A 14,730-nucleotide genomic window follows, 5' to 3' on the forward strand; every position below is an offset into this window, starting at 1 on the left:
TAAAATATTTAATTTTGTAATATGAGTTATATTTTTTTTTTATTAACTTTGTGTTTTATGATAATTTTTTATTTAATCAAATAATTATATACAACAATAAAAAATTAAAAAAATATTGTCAATAAAAGAGAATTAAATAAAAATATAAAGCTTGATTATAAAACAATCAAATATAGAATGACAAAAAATAAAAATAAAATAAAATTAATCTGATATTAAATAATAAAATATAAAAAAATTTAATTTAAAAAATCAATCAAAATAAATTTAAGAAATAATAATAGATAAAAAAAATCAAGATTACCCGAGTTATTTTTAAAATAGATAAAAAATTATATAGAAAAAAATAACAAAACTCAAATTTATAATTGAATAAAAGCTAATATCTTAAACTATAAAAATATAAGTTAAAAAAAATAAAAAGAACTCGAATGAATTTTCTAATATTAATTAATATTTAAAACTATTAACTTTTGAAATTTTAGATTTGAGTTTAATTAAAAAACATAATTCAAAATTAATTTAATTTTAAAAAATAAAAATAAATTTTAAAAAAATTTAAAAGTGAAAAAATAGCAATTGAAATAATAAGGATTAAATTTGATATAAAAAAAAAACTAAAGAGAATATAATTGTAAAAAAATCAATTATAAAATTTATATAAAATAAAAAAATAACAATAAAAAAAACATAGATTAATTTTAAAATATAAAAAAATTAAAGGGGGTGAAATTAAAAGTTAATTTTTATTTTAAAAATTATTCTAAATAAAATAAATATAAACTAAAGGAAGAAGAACCAAATCCAAAGAAATAATAATTTGAAGGTCTAGTTTAAAATTTTAAAATGACAAACACAAAAACTAAAAAAAAAAGTAAAAAAAAATTACAAACACCAAATTAAACAATCTATATCGACATTCATCATCGAAAAAAAATTATGTTGATTCAAGCATTCCCATAAAAAACAATATATTATCATTAAATGATCTTGCAAGCACTACTTGAAAAGCACAAGTGTGCTAACACGTCAATACATGTATCCAGGGGCAGATTAAGAAAGAAAAATTAAGAGGACAAGTTAAATTTTTAAAATATTTACAAGGGACGGGGCTGGGAAAACAATTCCCTGCAGCGGCCGGGTCCCTGCCAGTTCCCGTATCTGTCACTGTATATATCAATAATTGTTTTTAAAATAATTTTTATATATATTAATATAAAATTATCTCTAAACTCATAATATTGATAAAATGTTGATTAAGGCAAGTTGTAGAATATTTTATTTTCAAGGACATGTAAGTTATTTATTGTATTTAAGAAAGAAAAGGATAAAAACACCCCGTATACAAACATATATATATATAAAAGAATATAATCATTATAAACATATATATATATATATAAAAGAATATAATCATTATTTGATATAATTACCTTTTTTAAATTTGATAACGATAAATAGATGAATCTCCGCGAGATTACTCCTAATATCATGTTTTTTGGTTTTATTTTTCGAGAGCAAAATAAGTATCTCATTACTACTCTCCGTACAACCTTCAAAGTTTCGCTAGTTAATTAATCCTTTAACCATCCTTTTTTTTATTGTGAAATCACTTGCCAAAAACAAGAGAAAAATATATAAAAAAAAAATTACGCGGAAATTTTGCATTTTAATAAGGATAAATTAACAAAACAAAATAAATTATTGACTGATATGAATAAAGAGATTAAACAGGATTTTTTTGAAACTGAAGGGATTAAATTATGATTTCATGAGTAGAATATTAAAATACTTTTTAAAATGTTTTTTTATTTAAAATAAAATAGCATTAAAATAATTTTTTTATTTTAAAAAATTATTTTTAATATTAGTATATTAAAATTGCTTGAAAATATTCAAAAAATTCATTTAAATAAATAAATAAATAAAAATTTAATTTAAAAAAAATTTATTTTTAAAATATAAAAACGAACAAGACCATAATTATTGTGAATGTGTATTAACTAAATCAAAAAAAGGTAAAATAATTAAAAAGATAAGTAATTGATCGAATATGCACACTAAATCAAGAGCAATACATGCCTGTATGAAAATTAAAACCCTAATTTGAACTTTCTATACTATAAAAATTTATTATTTTGTGAAAACTTTTCAATCTGTTATTTAGTTTAAGAGAAAAAACTAAAAGGGTTTGAACCTTTGATTTATTTATTTATTTATCTAGTGGTATTGATGGACTTTAAGTCAAGAATAGTACAAAACGGGCTTCGAATTCTCTCACAGAAAAATCATTCATATGGGCCCACAAGCCTTAGAAACCCAAGAGGCCCTTCAATCAAAATGATCAGGATCTTATCATCAATCACAGGCGCACAGAAAATCTAACGGTGGAAAAAGCATAGGAACACGTGATGAACTCACTCACAGAGCGTAACGGACCCCGTCTCTCCTTTTATCTCTGGGCTTCTTTCTTTTCTGGTCATCTCAACTGCTACACGTAGATGCCGTAAGCAGTCATGATATTATAACATCCCACACGCAACCCTTCCCTCCCTCTTCCTCAAAAATCACAAAACAAAATTATTATGCCAATCTTTCAAATAAGTCCCCTAACTATATATGTATTCTTGATCAACTCCAAAAATAACTTTTTGTCTCAATTGCATCCATCCTTTTTCGTCCCCATAGATATTATTAAGACACAGCTCAAGACTTAGGCACCGTTTGTTTTGACTTTTTAAATTACATTTAAATGCATTTTAAAAATATATTTGGCTTGAAAAAAATATTAATTAATAGTTTTTTTTAATATTTTTCAATGATTTTGATGTTTTGTTCAAAGTAGAAAACATAATATAACTTTAAACAAAAAGTATTTTTAAAAAGTATTTTATATGTCTGTCTGAAAGTGTTGCGGTTGTTTTTAAAAGTAATTTTTGTGCCGAAATACATCAAAATAATATTTTTTTTTAATTTTAAAAAATTATTTTTAAAATAAGAATATCAAAATAATTCAAAACATATAAAAAAAAATTAAAATTTTGAGAAACGCAGTGCGATGCCATAATATTAAATATACATCTGACATAATTTTTTTGTACAACTAGTCACATTTTTTTTTTTTATTATTTTTTGTTTAAAAATAATTAATTTTTTTATGTTTTTGTATAGTTTTGAAGTGTTGATATTGTAAATAGTTTTTTTTTTAATATTATTTAAAAATATTTTTTAAAATAATATTTTAAAACTGTAATTTCAAATACAAACTTAGAATTCATGAATAGTTGGTGACACACTAGGATAGCCATCCATGATTGAAGACCACTTTTGCAAGTGGTCATTCAAAAACCTTTTCAAACAAAGCACCCAACTCTAAAATTTCATGGAGTTCAATTTTTTAATACTTTAAGGACCTGATTGAGAAAAAAGAGTTTTTTAATGACTAGTTCAAGATTCGGTTTATAATTTAGGGACTTACTTTGGAGGCTAGCCCAAATAAAATCACAAAACCTTCTCTTCTTTTAATTTTTCATATTTTTTTCTCTGCAAAAAGGGAGAGAAAAAAGAAATACCCTTCACGCTATTCAAAGCCGCGTTTCACTTCCCTGTAAGGACCCCTCTTCTCTCTCCAGGCCTCCTTCTGTATATATAATAAGTTTATTTGTTTGTATCTGTGATCTAAGGCTTTGAACTTTGGTATTTTTAACGATGATTTAAGGTAAAGCTTGAAGCGGGATTTTCGTTCTGTGTTCTGGGTTTTGATTTTTGGTTTCTGGGCTTTTAATGGTTTGTGATTTCATGATCTGCTGTGGTTATGTGGTGATTTTTTGTTTGGTTTCTTGGAAACTCGAGGAATGTTGAAAAGGGAGGGGCTCTTCGCATTTTCTTTACAATTGAAATGAAAGTTTCTTAGATTTTTGAAGGTTACCGGTACCAGTATTAGTTCTGTCATGATTAGCTACATGAAGGGTTTGTAGAAATGGATTTTTTGTGGTGATGAATCTCGAACTTTATAATTTGGGGGTTTTTTTTACCTTTTTGAAGTCAACAAAGAGTGTTTTGTATTTCCTTCAAGCTGATTCTTATGCTAGGGAGGCCCTTTTTGAGTGTTTTTGGAATGATTTAGTTTCCGATCCCAGAATTGCCATGGAAAGGATAATGTGTATCCATTACTTATTTGATTAAACCATAAAAATGTAAAAGGATTCTTTGTTGCTTTTATTCTCATGAAAGCATGTGTTGTGGTTTAGATTTCTGAACAATTGATGGTTTTTTTTTCCCTTCCTGATCATGCCTTCTCATATCGTGTTCGATTGTTTGCAGTCAAGTAGGTCAGAGCTCTTTGCGCGTGTCCCGTTCTCTTCTCCAGTCCTCCACAGATATTTATCTAATTTTAAAGTAAATTTTTATTGCTTCTTCAAGTTTATATTTGTATATCGAAATGGAGGTCAAGCTATGGAATGACAAGCGCGAGAGAGAAATGTATGAGAATTTTGCCGAGCTATATGCAATAATAAAAGCCACGGAGAAGCTTGAAAAGGCATATGTTCGTGACATTATATCCTCATCTGAGTATGAAATGGAGTGCCAGAAACTCATTGCCCATTTCAAAACTTTGGCTTCCTCTCTGAAAGACACGGTCCCTAGCATCGAGCGCTTTGCAGATACATACAAGATGGACTGCCCAGCTGCCATCAACCGGCTTGTGACCTCCGGGGTGCCTGCCACAGTGGAACACCGTGCTGCTGCTGCTGTGTCGTCTACGACCTCAGCTTCCATTGTGGCCGAGTGTGTCCAGAACTTCATCACAGCTATGGATTCGCTGAAGTTGAATATGGTGGCTGTGGACCAGGTGCATCCTTTGCTTTCAGACCTCTCAGCCTCACTGAACAAGCTGAGTATTTTGCCACCTGACTTTGAGGGGAAGACAAAGATGAAAGAATGGATTTTGAGGCTGTCTAAGATGGGGGCTGCTGATGAGTTGACAGAGCAGCAGGCCCGGCAACTTCATTTCGATCTTGAGTCCTCATACAATTCATTTATGGCAGCTTTGCCTAGTGCTGGTACTTGATTGATATGATTGCTTGTATATTACTACGCAAGTTCATTGGATTTGGGTTGTGCAATATATTGTTTCTTATTTGCTGTCGCTACGTAGTTGAACCTTGGGTGATGATGATGAATCAGAGGAGTTTCTTATTTTGTAACTGCTTATACTTTTGGGAAGGGTTGCATCGAGGGCAGGAGAATGGTATTTTGTTTCCCATTTTAAGAGAGAGTATTTGTTGTCATGTATGAAAAATTGGTTTGTACTTGTATTTGTGTTCATAAATTGTACTCTAATCTTCAAACTAGATTAGAGTTATCAATTGCTTGCATATCTCATATATTAGACCACTGCTGGATCATGAAATTCAATGTGATAAGAAGCTTGATGTCGATGTATTCTATCATGGTGTTGATGGCTCCATCAATACAGCTTAAATCTGGAATCAAACTTTAATCTTGTTGAGGGAGCATTGGCTTGATTTTGAAAAGGTTGCAGTGTATGTATAGAATCGCAGCAGGCCTGTCATCACAATTAGTAAATCTTTACACTGTACAAATCTACAAGGAATCTACTTTTCCTGCTTGTACTTGAGTCAGACGGGTACATGACAGCCTAAATAGTCCAAATATTAATTCTTCCTTCTGTATTTGATGTGCCTTTTTGTATTTTTAATCTTTCCTGTCAATCGTGCAGGGCTTCTGATTTGATCATATTGTTGTGAATTGTCATAAGCTTTTCTCTATCTGTTCAATAAATTTTTTTGATAGGCAAACTACCATACTTTTGGATTTTTTTTTAAAAAAAAATTATCACATGAATTGACATAAGTTCATTTGGCAAAATATTTTAGAAGGTAGATATTTATTAAATTTTGTACTTAGTCTTGTTATATTTTAGAATAACAATGTTTAATAAATGTTGTTTTTTTAAAGTGTAATATGGTTAAATTTTAATATTCATCTCAACTATTCAACCATTTTATATAAAAAAATATAATTTTATAAAGATTTTTTCTTTTAAACATATATTATTTTTCAAAATATATATTTTTATTTAACTTGTTAAGTAAAAAATAGACTCTAATTAAAATTTTATAAAGTTACTGTTTATATAATAATGAATAATATAAGTAGTCATATGTAAATTTGTTATAACTAATGAAAATATACTTTAAACAAATTATATGGATGGCTTAACCGATATATTTATAAATTATCAGAATAAGTCTAAGTTTAAAAAAAAGATTTGATCATCTTAAGCTAAAATAATATAACTTAAAGTAATTATAATTTTTTATTTAAAAATTGGATCATGCTTAAAATTTTTATAAGAATTTGTATTTTTTTATACTAGCCACTAAGTTGTTACGTAAATCTTCAGATTTTTAGATATAAAAAATCTAAGGCCCCATAATTTTAATAATTTTGAGATTTTTATTTATTTTTTAAATCAGTCAATTAGTTGAAAATGACACAATTTGATCTTATTATATTTTAGAAGTGCGACACTATATGTTATTTTACTAAATCTTTTTGAAATTATATCAATTCATTAATATTTTTAATTTATTATGTTAATTGTTAAATTTATCTACTTTTAAGATCCTAGTTTGTCTAGTATAAACAAGGGATCTAACTAAGAAATTAATAAAAATTATTTTTTAAAGTAATTTTTTACTTAAAAATATATCTCATTCAAATAATTTAAATATATATATATATATAATTTATTTCAAAGCTTTTTTTTTTCAATACAACAGGACCACAAAATTAAAGAGTACGCAGGTCTAATGCTCGGCCTAACTTATGTATTGCTCAGCAACACCAAGAATTATTACTATTTTGAGATGCATGCATAGTCTTTTGTATATCCATCCATAAAATGATGAAGGTATTCACGCTTCTGCAGCGATGCAGAGAAATTCATCCATTGACCGCAAGATTGATAGCTTTCTATCTTCACAACATTTTTTTTCTTGTATGCATAATCAATGAGAAGAAAGAGAGGAAAAAGAAAAACCAGCTGACAGGCATGCGATTTCTTTCAACGAGTCTTAAATTAATTTGATATTACAATGACTGTTCATCATTCTCTCGAGATGGCGTCTTCTCCCCAGCAATTACATGTGCATTTCAATCAAACTGTCACGGTTTCTGCCAGGACCTTCGTTAGGGTTTTTTGCAGCGAAACTTCATGCAAAAAATGCCAATTGCCTCTATAGGGGTTCCAAACAAGAAACATGCTTTAGGATGCCTGAAAGAGGAGAAAGTTCCCCATCTTCCTTACAGATGTGCTTACGTCTGAGAAATCTAAATTGCTATCTTGAAAAATAGAACAAAGCTTTCCAAGATAACCTTACAACTAATAATTTTCGGTTGGGGTTAAAATCAAATATGTTTTTCTTCTGGAGTTCAAAAGGAAATCTGCACCCTCTCATTCCTACAAGAGAGCCAGGAGATGTGGTATAAATGGTAGTAAGAGGACAATGATGAGGACAGCACCGGCTACAATGGCGATACACGTCCACTTTCGAGAGCTCTTCTGATATTCTCTGGCCTCAGAAAGCTGCTCAGTCCCTCGCCGCACGAACGAGCTAGCATGCGCAACATGACTTTCAATATCATTGATCTGATGACCCTGAGCTTCCACAAGAGCAGCCATATCCAAGAATACCTGGTGAAGCTCAATCAAATTCTTCTCTATCTCCTTCACAGCATCATGTCTCTCTTGAATTTCTGATATTGTGTCAAGAATCTGGCCTCGCCCTTGTTCCTGAATTGCCTTTTTCATGAAGCTTTCACTTTCACCACTGGATATCAAATTCTCAATCGTTTCTTCACTTGCTCTTTCTCCTGTGATTGTGAAATACCTACGTTCCACTGTTTCTTTATATTCGGCTGCCATTCTAGTTCTTAAATCCTGAAAATTATCCATAAGATCCTTCAACTTCTTTCCCAAACCACTAACCACAGATGTCCTGGTTCGATCTGCAGATGATCCTGGACCGCACCCAGGAATGTTGCGGTGAGCTGCATTGGATCGATCCAAGGCTTCGAGCTTTCCCTTGATGATTTTAACGCGTTTCAGGACTTGTTCGACATCTATGTCCATCCGCGAACGAAGATTTTTCATGGTCTTGGCATTATGAACAATCTTACATTCTTCATTGGCTTCTTGTAAACTCTTGTACAGCCTCTCAACAGTTTTCATATCTTCCTTAACATTCTCGACGTCTTCAAAGAATCTGTCAAGATTCATACTCTCCTTCCCCGCCTCCATGTCATCCATTTGCGCCTGCTGCTTCAGGTCGGTATACTTCTTGAACGAGCTGGAGAACAAATCATTCATCCTGGAAGAATACAATAATCAACCCTGCTCTTCTACAAATGTATTTGTTTTATGTTGGCGGAATCACTGGAAGATGTTTATGAAAAGCCAGGATTAAACAATCCCTGTTCTTCTACAAATGTACTAGTTCTTTAGGGGTTTTTTTGTGATCATCTTCCACTTCTTAATCCAGAGCCTAATGAGAAGAAGGAATGGCAAAGGCAAGAACCATGACCAACAAAATCTTCCCTAATTTCTGGCTTGAGGTTATTCTGAAATTAGAACCCAGCCAAATTTTGACTCAAAGGCCGTTTATTGCAAAAGGTTATCAAATATATGTGACAACGGGCTCCCCCTTTTCATTGGCAACCACTATGGTTTTGCTGACTTGGTCTTCCTTTTCCCTAACCTAAACCACAAAGCTAAAAATAGAGGTTGCACAGCCTATCAGAATCTAAACTACCAAAAAATGATTAGGAAGACATTTTTAATATCTCACGAAAAAAATGATGGAGCTCAACTATTAGTTTTTGATGCCTACGAAGAAATCTTGGTTGACTGCTTTCCATGACTTTTTTTGCTTATTGCTTTTTAGCATGTTTGTTTTTAAATATTGATGAAATAGAACAATTACAAAAAAAAAAAAAAAAACAAAAAAATTAGTGAAATAATTCGGTATATTTATGACACGATCCTTCATATTTGCTATTTAGAATAGTGATTTCTAAAAATAAGCTACACGAAGAAAAGGGAAGAAAGGAACAAAAAAAATCTAATACTTGCTGAAACTTCAATTGCAACGATAGAAACATCTCAATAAGATAAATTTTGAGTTGACAACACCAGAGACAACTATGGCTCCAAGCCAACATGGAAGGTAGGATAAATTATCTAAAGAATAGTATGATGACATGGTGACAAGATACACGGGGAGACAGAACAGTTAACAACCAGGCAAAAGGTGTTGTTTCAACAGTCAAACATTTGACCAAATGAACGATGGCAGAAACCAACTCCATACATTTTTTGGTCAGGAATAATAATCTTTCCGAACGTGATGGCGAATCATCAGAGACCAGCTTGAAAGACTCGTTTGAAGAAGGCTAGAAATCATGCTGACATGATATGGGTATGGGCGCCATGTTCTTTCAATTCTTTTGGAAAAGAACACGGAGCTGTTCTCTACAGATACTTCTACCTACCAGATTGTGAACATCCACTTGACATTTCAGTATCTTCTATCCAAGAAATGTTTCATTGAAACAGAGAAAAAAATAGTACCAAAATAATCCAATACAGAAAACTAAAGGAGACTGCGTAGCTTGTTCGAATCAGAACCCCCATGTTGCAGTTGTATATCAACTTAATAGAGCGAACAAGCTTCAATTTTCTTTTCACTATGAGCAAAAAGGCACAAGCTTAATCACGTCTTCTGTGTAAGGGTGGCAGTGAGCTTCTAACAGTAAACTACATTGCTGCAGCCTCCAGCCCACTTGATTGAACAATCAATCATCTTCTAAAAGCATGTCAGTGTCCAATTGTTTTAGCATAGAGAGGATGATATTATATAGTACGGACCAGTAAAATATTGGTTCTCCCCCATGGTTGTCACTTTCCTGCCCCCCTACTTTATGTACAGAACAACGAAGTTAAATGCCGATGTGGACAAGTATGCCACGAGAACTATCCTCGCATTCAATCAATCATATGGTTGATGCCCGTGCACGGTTAAAGGCATTATCTATCCAGTAGCTGGAGTGGATGCGGATGCGTTCATGGAAAAAGCCGAGGGATGATCCTTGTCAGCATCTTGATGGTTGCTGCCAAGCATAATGACATCACTGACCTTTTCACGTGTCCCCCCACTTGACAGCATGTGATTACCGGAAGGGTTATTGTCACCATCCGAGCTTAAGAATCTTTGCATCCTGATGTATGTCTCAGTGGCATCCTGGAGCATTCTCATCATGCCTCCAGAATCTGAACCAGGTGACAATTCATCCTCCCTCTCTGGCTGGATATTCAGGTCTATTTGGCCTTTAAAAGGTGAAGTTGAGGATTTCATTCTGTTAGGATCATCATCAGAACCTTCACTGACTGTCTTTTTCTTGTTCGGACTGCCACTTTCACTCCCTGTGTTGCTAGATGGTGAGGGTTCATCATCAAGCAATTTCTCACCAGCAGGCTCCTGCTGCGTCTTCCGAGTAGTTTCTGCTTCCTTCTCTGATTGCTTCGTTTCTGCTTCCTTCTCTGATTGCTTCTTCTCACGCTTCATCATTAGGGTTTTAAAACGGCGCTTTACTGTTTGACAAACATTACATGTACAAGTCTGTTTGTGTTTGGGACCCTTCCCACTTGGAGGCTGAATGCATACAATGCAGGAGCAGCCAGGTCTGTGTCGGGGGTGCTTTGTGGTGGCCTGGGATGAAGCCGGGAAAGCCTCACCCTCTCCTAAAATAGCTAGGTTGGCAAGAGTATCAAGCCCCTCCAAAGCTTCGACCCTATCAATGTCCTTCTTAGCATCCTTCAATCTCTTGGAAGTGACTACTGCTTCACAATCATAACAACAGATTTAAATTGGGCAGTTGAGAAGGAGATCATCGCCATTTGAACGAGATTCCATAAAAATCATTAAAATGCACATATACACAGCAACGCAGTGAAAATTAGATCATGATACTTGGTGCCACGCTTGAGGATAACTTAATTGCCTTGCATGACCATGAATTACCGAATTTCAATTACAGAGAAACAACAAAATGAAGTCACTATAAGCAATTTATACCTAAATTACAGGATGGAAGAAGATCTTCAAGCTGCTCTGCTGTCAATTCTTGAGCCACGGAACATGATGATCTGACAGCAGATGTAATAAAAAATGTTAGCAAAATGCAAGAGCCTGCAATTAACATGTATACAAGCATTCAAAGTTTATATAACTAGTCTATTTAAGGGACAAAAGTGAGGGCACTGCCTCGGTTCATTATTTACCATGTAAAGAATGACAAAGCTAACCGAACATGCACCAAAGCTAGTAATTCTGGGACCTCAAATGTACGTTTGAATGTTGTAAAGAAATTAAAAGAAAATACATTGGTTGCACCCTAGAATAATTTTGAGATCCCACAGGCTATCAAAGAGGATCTGAAGGATAAACCCAAGCCTGAATGAATAAATGGATTCAGATTATACCTTTCAGGATCCCATGTATTACTAGAACATGCCCATTTGGAGGGAAGAAGAGCATTGGCAGGCAATTTGCGCCACTTAAGACAATCTTCACATTGAACCCATTGAATCTTTTGACTGACAGAAAACAATCATATTAGAACTCTATATACTCAAAGACATGAAAGGACATCGTGAGTCCATTTTAATCATACGAAGCATTGTTATAACTACAAAAATTTCAAGAGAAAAAAAAAAGGATTATTCAGTTTACCTGGGCTGAAAAGGTGGGAAACATATTAATATTGAAGCATTATCCTAGGTTTACATCAGTGTTCCGTTAAATGGCCCACTATTGTAAAGTACAAATGGATTTACAACAAAACTTAAAGGTTGGAGAAATCATATATTTCTCAAGGCACAACCTGCTATAGTTATTCTAATACATACAAACTTCTAGGACAGTATATTTCTCCTAGCACAACCCACTAGTGTGAAATGTGAACAGATTATAACACATACAGGACAGATAGACGTCATATTCTCCTAGAAAAAACACCCAAACCACTAACATCTGTCATGGGAGACCTAAACATGTAAGGTGGTTTACGAATAGTGTGCGGGTAAATTTTAGAGAGAGACCTACAAGCCAAATCATGATGAATTAAAAAACAAAGAGCCCTAACTCAGAAGGCATAGTTGCAAGCTTGAGCAATCAGGATAGGCAATTTACCCCACATTATCCGATGCAAAAATTGTAGGCTTCCCAAGTACTGGCGCATCCTGTTATAGCAGCACACTTGTCATAATGATAAAAAGTAGGACTTAGGCCTCCTATCCACAATAAACTTTAGCTAACTCTATTCAGAGTATAAAATATATAAGAAAATGCATTACAAGTCCAATAAAAAACTTCAATGCAAACTCATTAAATGATAAAATAAAAATAATGAACAATAACATCTTAAACAATGTTTATTTAAAATCACACAAGGCATTATTTCAACCAATTATATCAGTCATGATCATACACAAAAAATAAAAAACCAAAGCATCTTTGTAAGAATTGGGCATTATTACACAGGCATTGTAAAATTGAAAGTCTTTCTGTGGGAATTTCATATTCCCTTGCAATTTTATATGTCAGAACCTAAAATTCAATGTGACTAAAGAAGGCAAGTTTCTACCAATAGAATGGCAACTCGTTACTAGTACTGGACCTTTCAAAGCACTGAACTATGCACTCCAAACATTCTCCCCTAAATGCTATGTAGCTAAATTCAAGTGGCCTCGCCCCCCACCAAAATAGTAGTCGTGCTCTGGTAAGTTAATAATCGCATTGTACCACAGAAGTTCTGTAAATGCTATGTAACTACTGCAAAGGGACAGGTAAGTAAATAAACCGATAGTTAACGGTATCAAAGTAATGAAAAACAAGCAACCTCTACCTTCACAATGACTTAAACACAAGCACATTGGAAGGACAGATGTCAGAATAGGGGATATAAAGAGTGGCTAAAGAAAGAAAACCACTCATTGGCATAAACTTATTTTGAGTATGGAAACAATCAAACCTCGTATTCCTCAAACTCAAATCCTTCAATTGCCACAATACTGGGAACCTGGTCAGGAGGGGGACGGAGCAATCCTTGTGCTTCTTCCCATGTTAGCTTCAATTCAATCATATCCTCATTTTCAATCCTCAGGCGCTTACTCTTGGAACCCAATGTGCTGCTCTTCCTCTTTCTGATAGAAGATTTTCCTTCAAGAACTTCTTTTGCTATGTAACCTGATTTGTCAACTTTAGACCAAGGACTAGGATCCAATTCAGCCTGGCAGATTGATGAAAAGCTAGGTGACCTTGTGTTAACTTAAAAAAGGCAATGAAGCAATTGCACTAGTACAAGGTTTGTAATACTAACATCTCCTTTTATAGAAACACCATTACCAGTCTGACTTGTTTCATTGTCCTGCAAAAATAACACAGATTTTAGAATTTATTTTGTTGGATTAAGTGTTGAAGTTGGCTACAAACTGAAAGGGCAACATTTGACAAACCACAATTTTGTAGCAAAGCATTTTACTCGACATAACTTAAAGCAACAAACCGAACTTTGAAGCACATTGCAATCACCCTAATGAAACTATGTACCGTCGTCCTATTTTCAAGTTATCTCCTGGCTTTCTCAGATTAAATGCCAAAAACGAAACATGATGAAGGTAACCAGAAAAGGAAAACAATGAACTGAGAATCTCACTTCATTATACCTCAGCCTTCTTCCTGTAAAGTAAAGTGCTATAGAACTATTAACACGCTACAAACTTCCATTTCATCACATAAAAATTCATTCACGCGTTAACTTCCAGGCTTTTAAAGGCATGGAAAGTTCCATGCCCACTTTTAAGGTAAATTTAGGCTATGATGCAATGAATTTGGAAGAAAGAACAGTAAATTTAGTACCAAATTAGGACTTAACAAGGTGATATTGGAATATAATAGCATTGACCTTGGAGAGGTACCGGCAAGGATTCAAGCCTCTGGTATCACCCATATATAATGTGTGTTGTTGATACCTCATTGAATTCAGAAACATTATCCTTACAAATTTCCACATAACCTATTGTTTGAGCTCCAGCAAGTATGAATGGATAATCTAGAAAAAAAGTGTTCAGCAATTGCACTAGGGCATACCTGATCAGAAGGCGGAGCAGAGGTGGCCTTTCTGAATCCCATAACCAATTTGCCTTCTGGCTCTAATCGACTGAATGTTACTGAGGAAACAGAATTAAATTTCAGATCCAATGGCATAAACCCTAAAAACATGATGCACTAGAGCATTGGAGGATGGCACCAAATCACATGGAAACTGAATTGAAAGGCATAAAAGAAAGAAAAATATCAAAACTACGAAGCAGCAGTGGGATGATTCAAAGCCATGACATTCACAAATCTAGCGGACAGAAATAAACAGGTCCAACAAAACTAGAGAGAAGAAAAATGAATACATAACCCTTGCTGCAATTAACAAAGTAAGACTCTTCTGAACATAATTTCACATAATTTGGTTGCTACCTATATCGCCTGCTTGCAATTGCATGTTTTGTATGCAAGGAGTAACTCCCTCTAGAACATACATTCTACTATTATTGTTAGGCCAAAACCGAAATTGAAAAATCCACTCTTT

At 33.2% G+C, this 14,730-nt stretch overlaps 3 protein-coding genes across 6 annotated transcripts in view; 1 reads left to right on the forward strand and 2 right to left on the reverse strand.

The window, feature by feature from the left end:
* Window positions 1-3,500: 3,500 nt before the first annotated feature.
* Window positions 3,501-5,439, forward strand: LOC105108495 (vacuolar protein sorting-associated protein 28 homolog 1). 2 transcript variants are annotated; one of them, XM_011002819.1, is made up of 2 exons: window positions 3,501-3,607; window positions 4,324-5,439. In XM_011002819.1, the coding sequence occupies exon 2, from the start codon at window positions 4,442-4,444 to the stop codon at window positions 5,069-5,071; it is 630 nt and encodes a 209-aa protein (XP_011001121.1). In that variant the 5' UTR covers window positions 3,501-3,607; window positions 4,324-4,441; the 3' UTR covers window positions 5,072-5,439. The 2 variants fall into 2 exon arrangements, with proteins under 2 accessions (XP_011001121.1, XP_011001122.1); XM_011002820.1 differs by lacking the exon at window positions 3,501-3,607 and adding an exon at window positions 3,619-3,718.
* A 1,935-nt stretch (window positions 5,440-7,374) lies between these two features.
* LOC105108496 (syntaxin-124-like) lies at window positions 7,375-8,565 on the reverse strand. Its single transcript, XM_011002821.1, has one exon. It carries the CDS (start codon window positions 8,396-8,398, stop codon window positions 7,490-7,492), a length of 909 nt encoding a protein of 302 aa, XP_011001123.1. The 5' UTR covers window positions 8,399-8,565; the 3' UTR covers window positions 7,375-7,489.
* Window positions 8,566-9,476: 911 nt separating this feature from the next.
* LOC105108497 (B3 domain-containing protein Os07g0563300-like) overlaps window positions 9,477-14,730 on the reverse strand; it is a 9,273-nt gene continuing 4,019 nt past the window's right edge. For 2 of the 3 annotated variants that reach the window (XM_011002822.1, XM_011002823.1), the window contains exons 9-16: window positions 14,619-14,730; window positions 14,238-14,317; window positions 13,468-13,515; window positions 13,120-13,377; window positions 12,279-12,328; window positions 11,570-11,683; window positions 11,163-11,233; window positions 9,477-10,927 (exon numbers count right to left, since the gene is read on the reverse strand). In XM_011002822.1, coding sequence (XP_011001124.1) covers window positions 10,119-10,927; window positions 11,163-11,233; window positions 11,570-11,683; window positions 12,279-12,328; window positions 13,120-13,377; window positions 13,468-13,515; window positions 14,238-14,317; window positions 14,619-14,730 — 1,542 coding nt within the window. In that variant the 3' untranslated portion in view covers window positions 9,477-10,118. The remainder of the gene's footprint in view (window positions 10,928-11,162; window positions 11,234-11,569; window positions 11,684-12,278; window positions 12,329-13,119; window positions 13,378-13,467; window positions 13,516-14,237; window positions 14,318-14,618) is intronic. The other variant, XM_011002824.1, reaches the window with a different exon arrangement.

The sequence above is a fragment of the Populus euphratica genome, unplaced genomic scaffold (assembly GCF_000495115.2).
Source record: "Populus euphratica unplaced genomic scaffold, PopEup_1.0 scaffold194.1, whole genome shotgun sequence".
In the NCBI taxonomy this organism is placed as follows: Eukaryota; Viridiplantae; Streptophyta; class Magnoliopsida; order Malpighiales; family Salicaceae; genus Populus; species Populus euphratica.

Bases quoted from the DNA above. Each gene is read 5' to 3' on its own strand.
- LOC105108495 (XM_011002819.1), top strand. From the start codon at position 4,442: ATGGAGGTCAAGCTATGGAATGACAAGCGCGAGAGAGAAATGTATGAG.
- LOC105108496 (XM_011002821.1), bottom strand. From the start codon at position 8,398: ATGAATGATTTGTTCTCCAGCTCGTTCAAGAAGTATACCGACCTGAAG.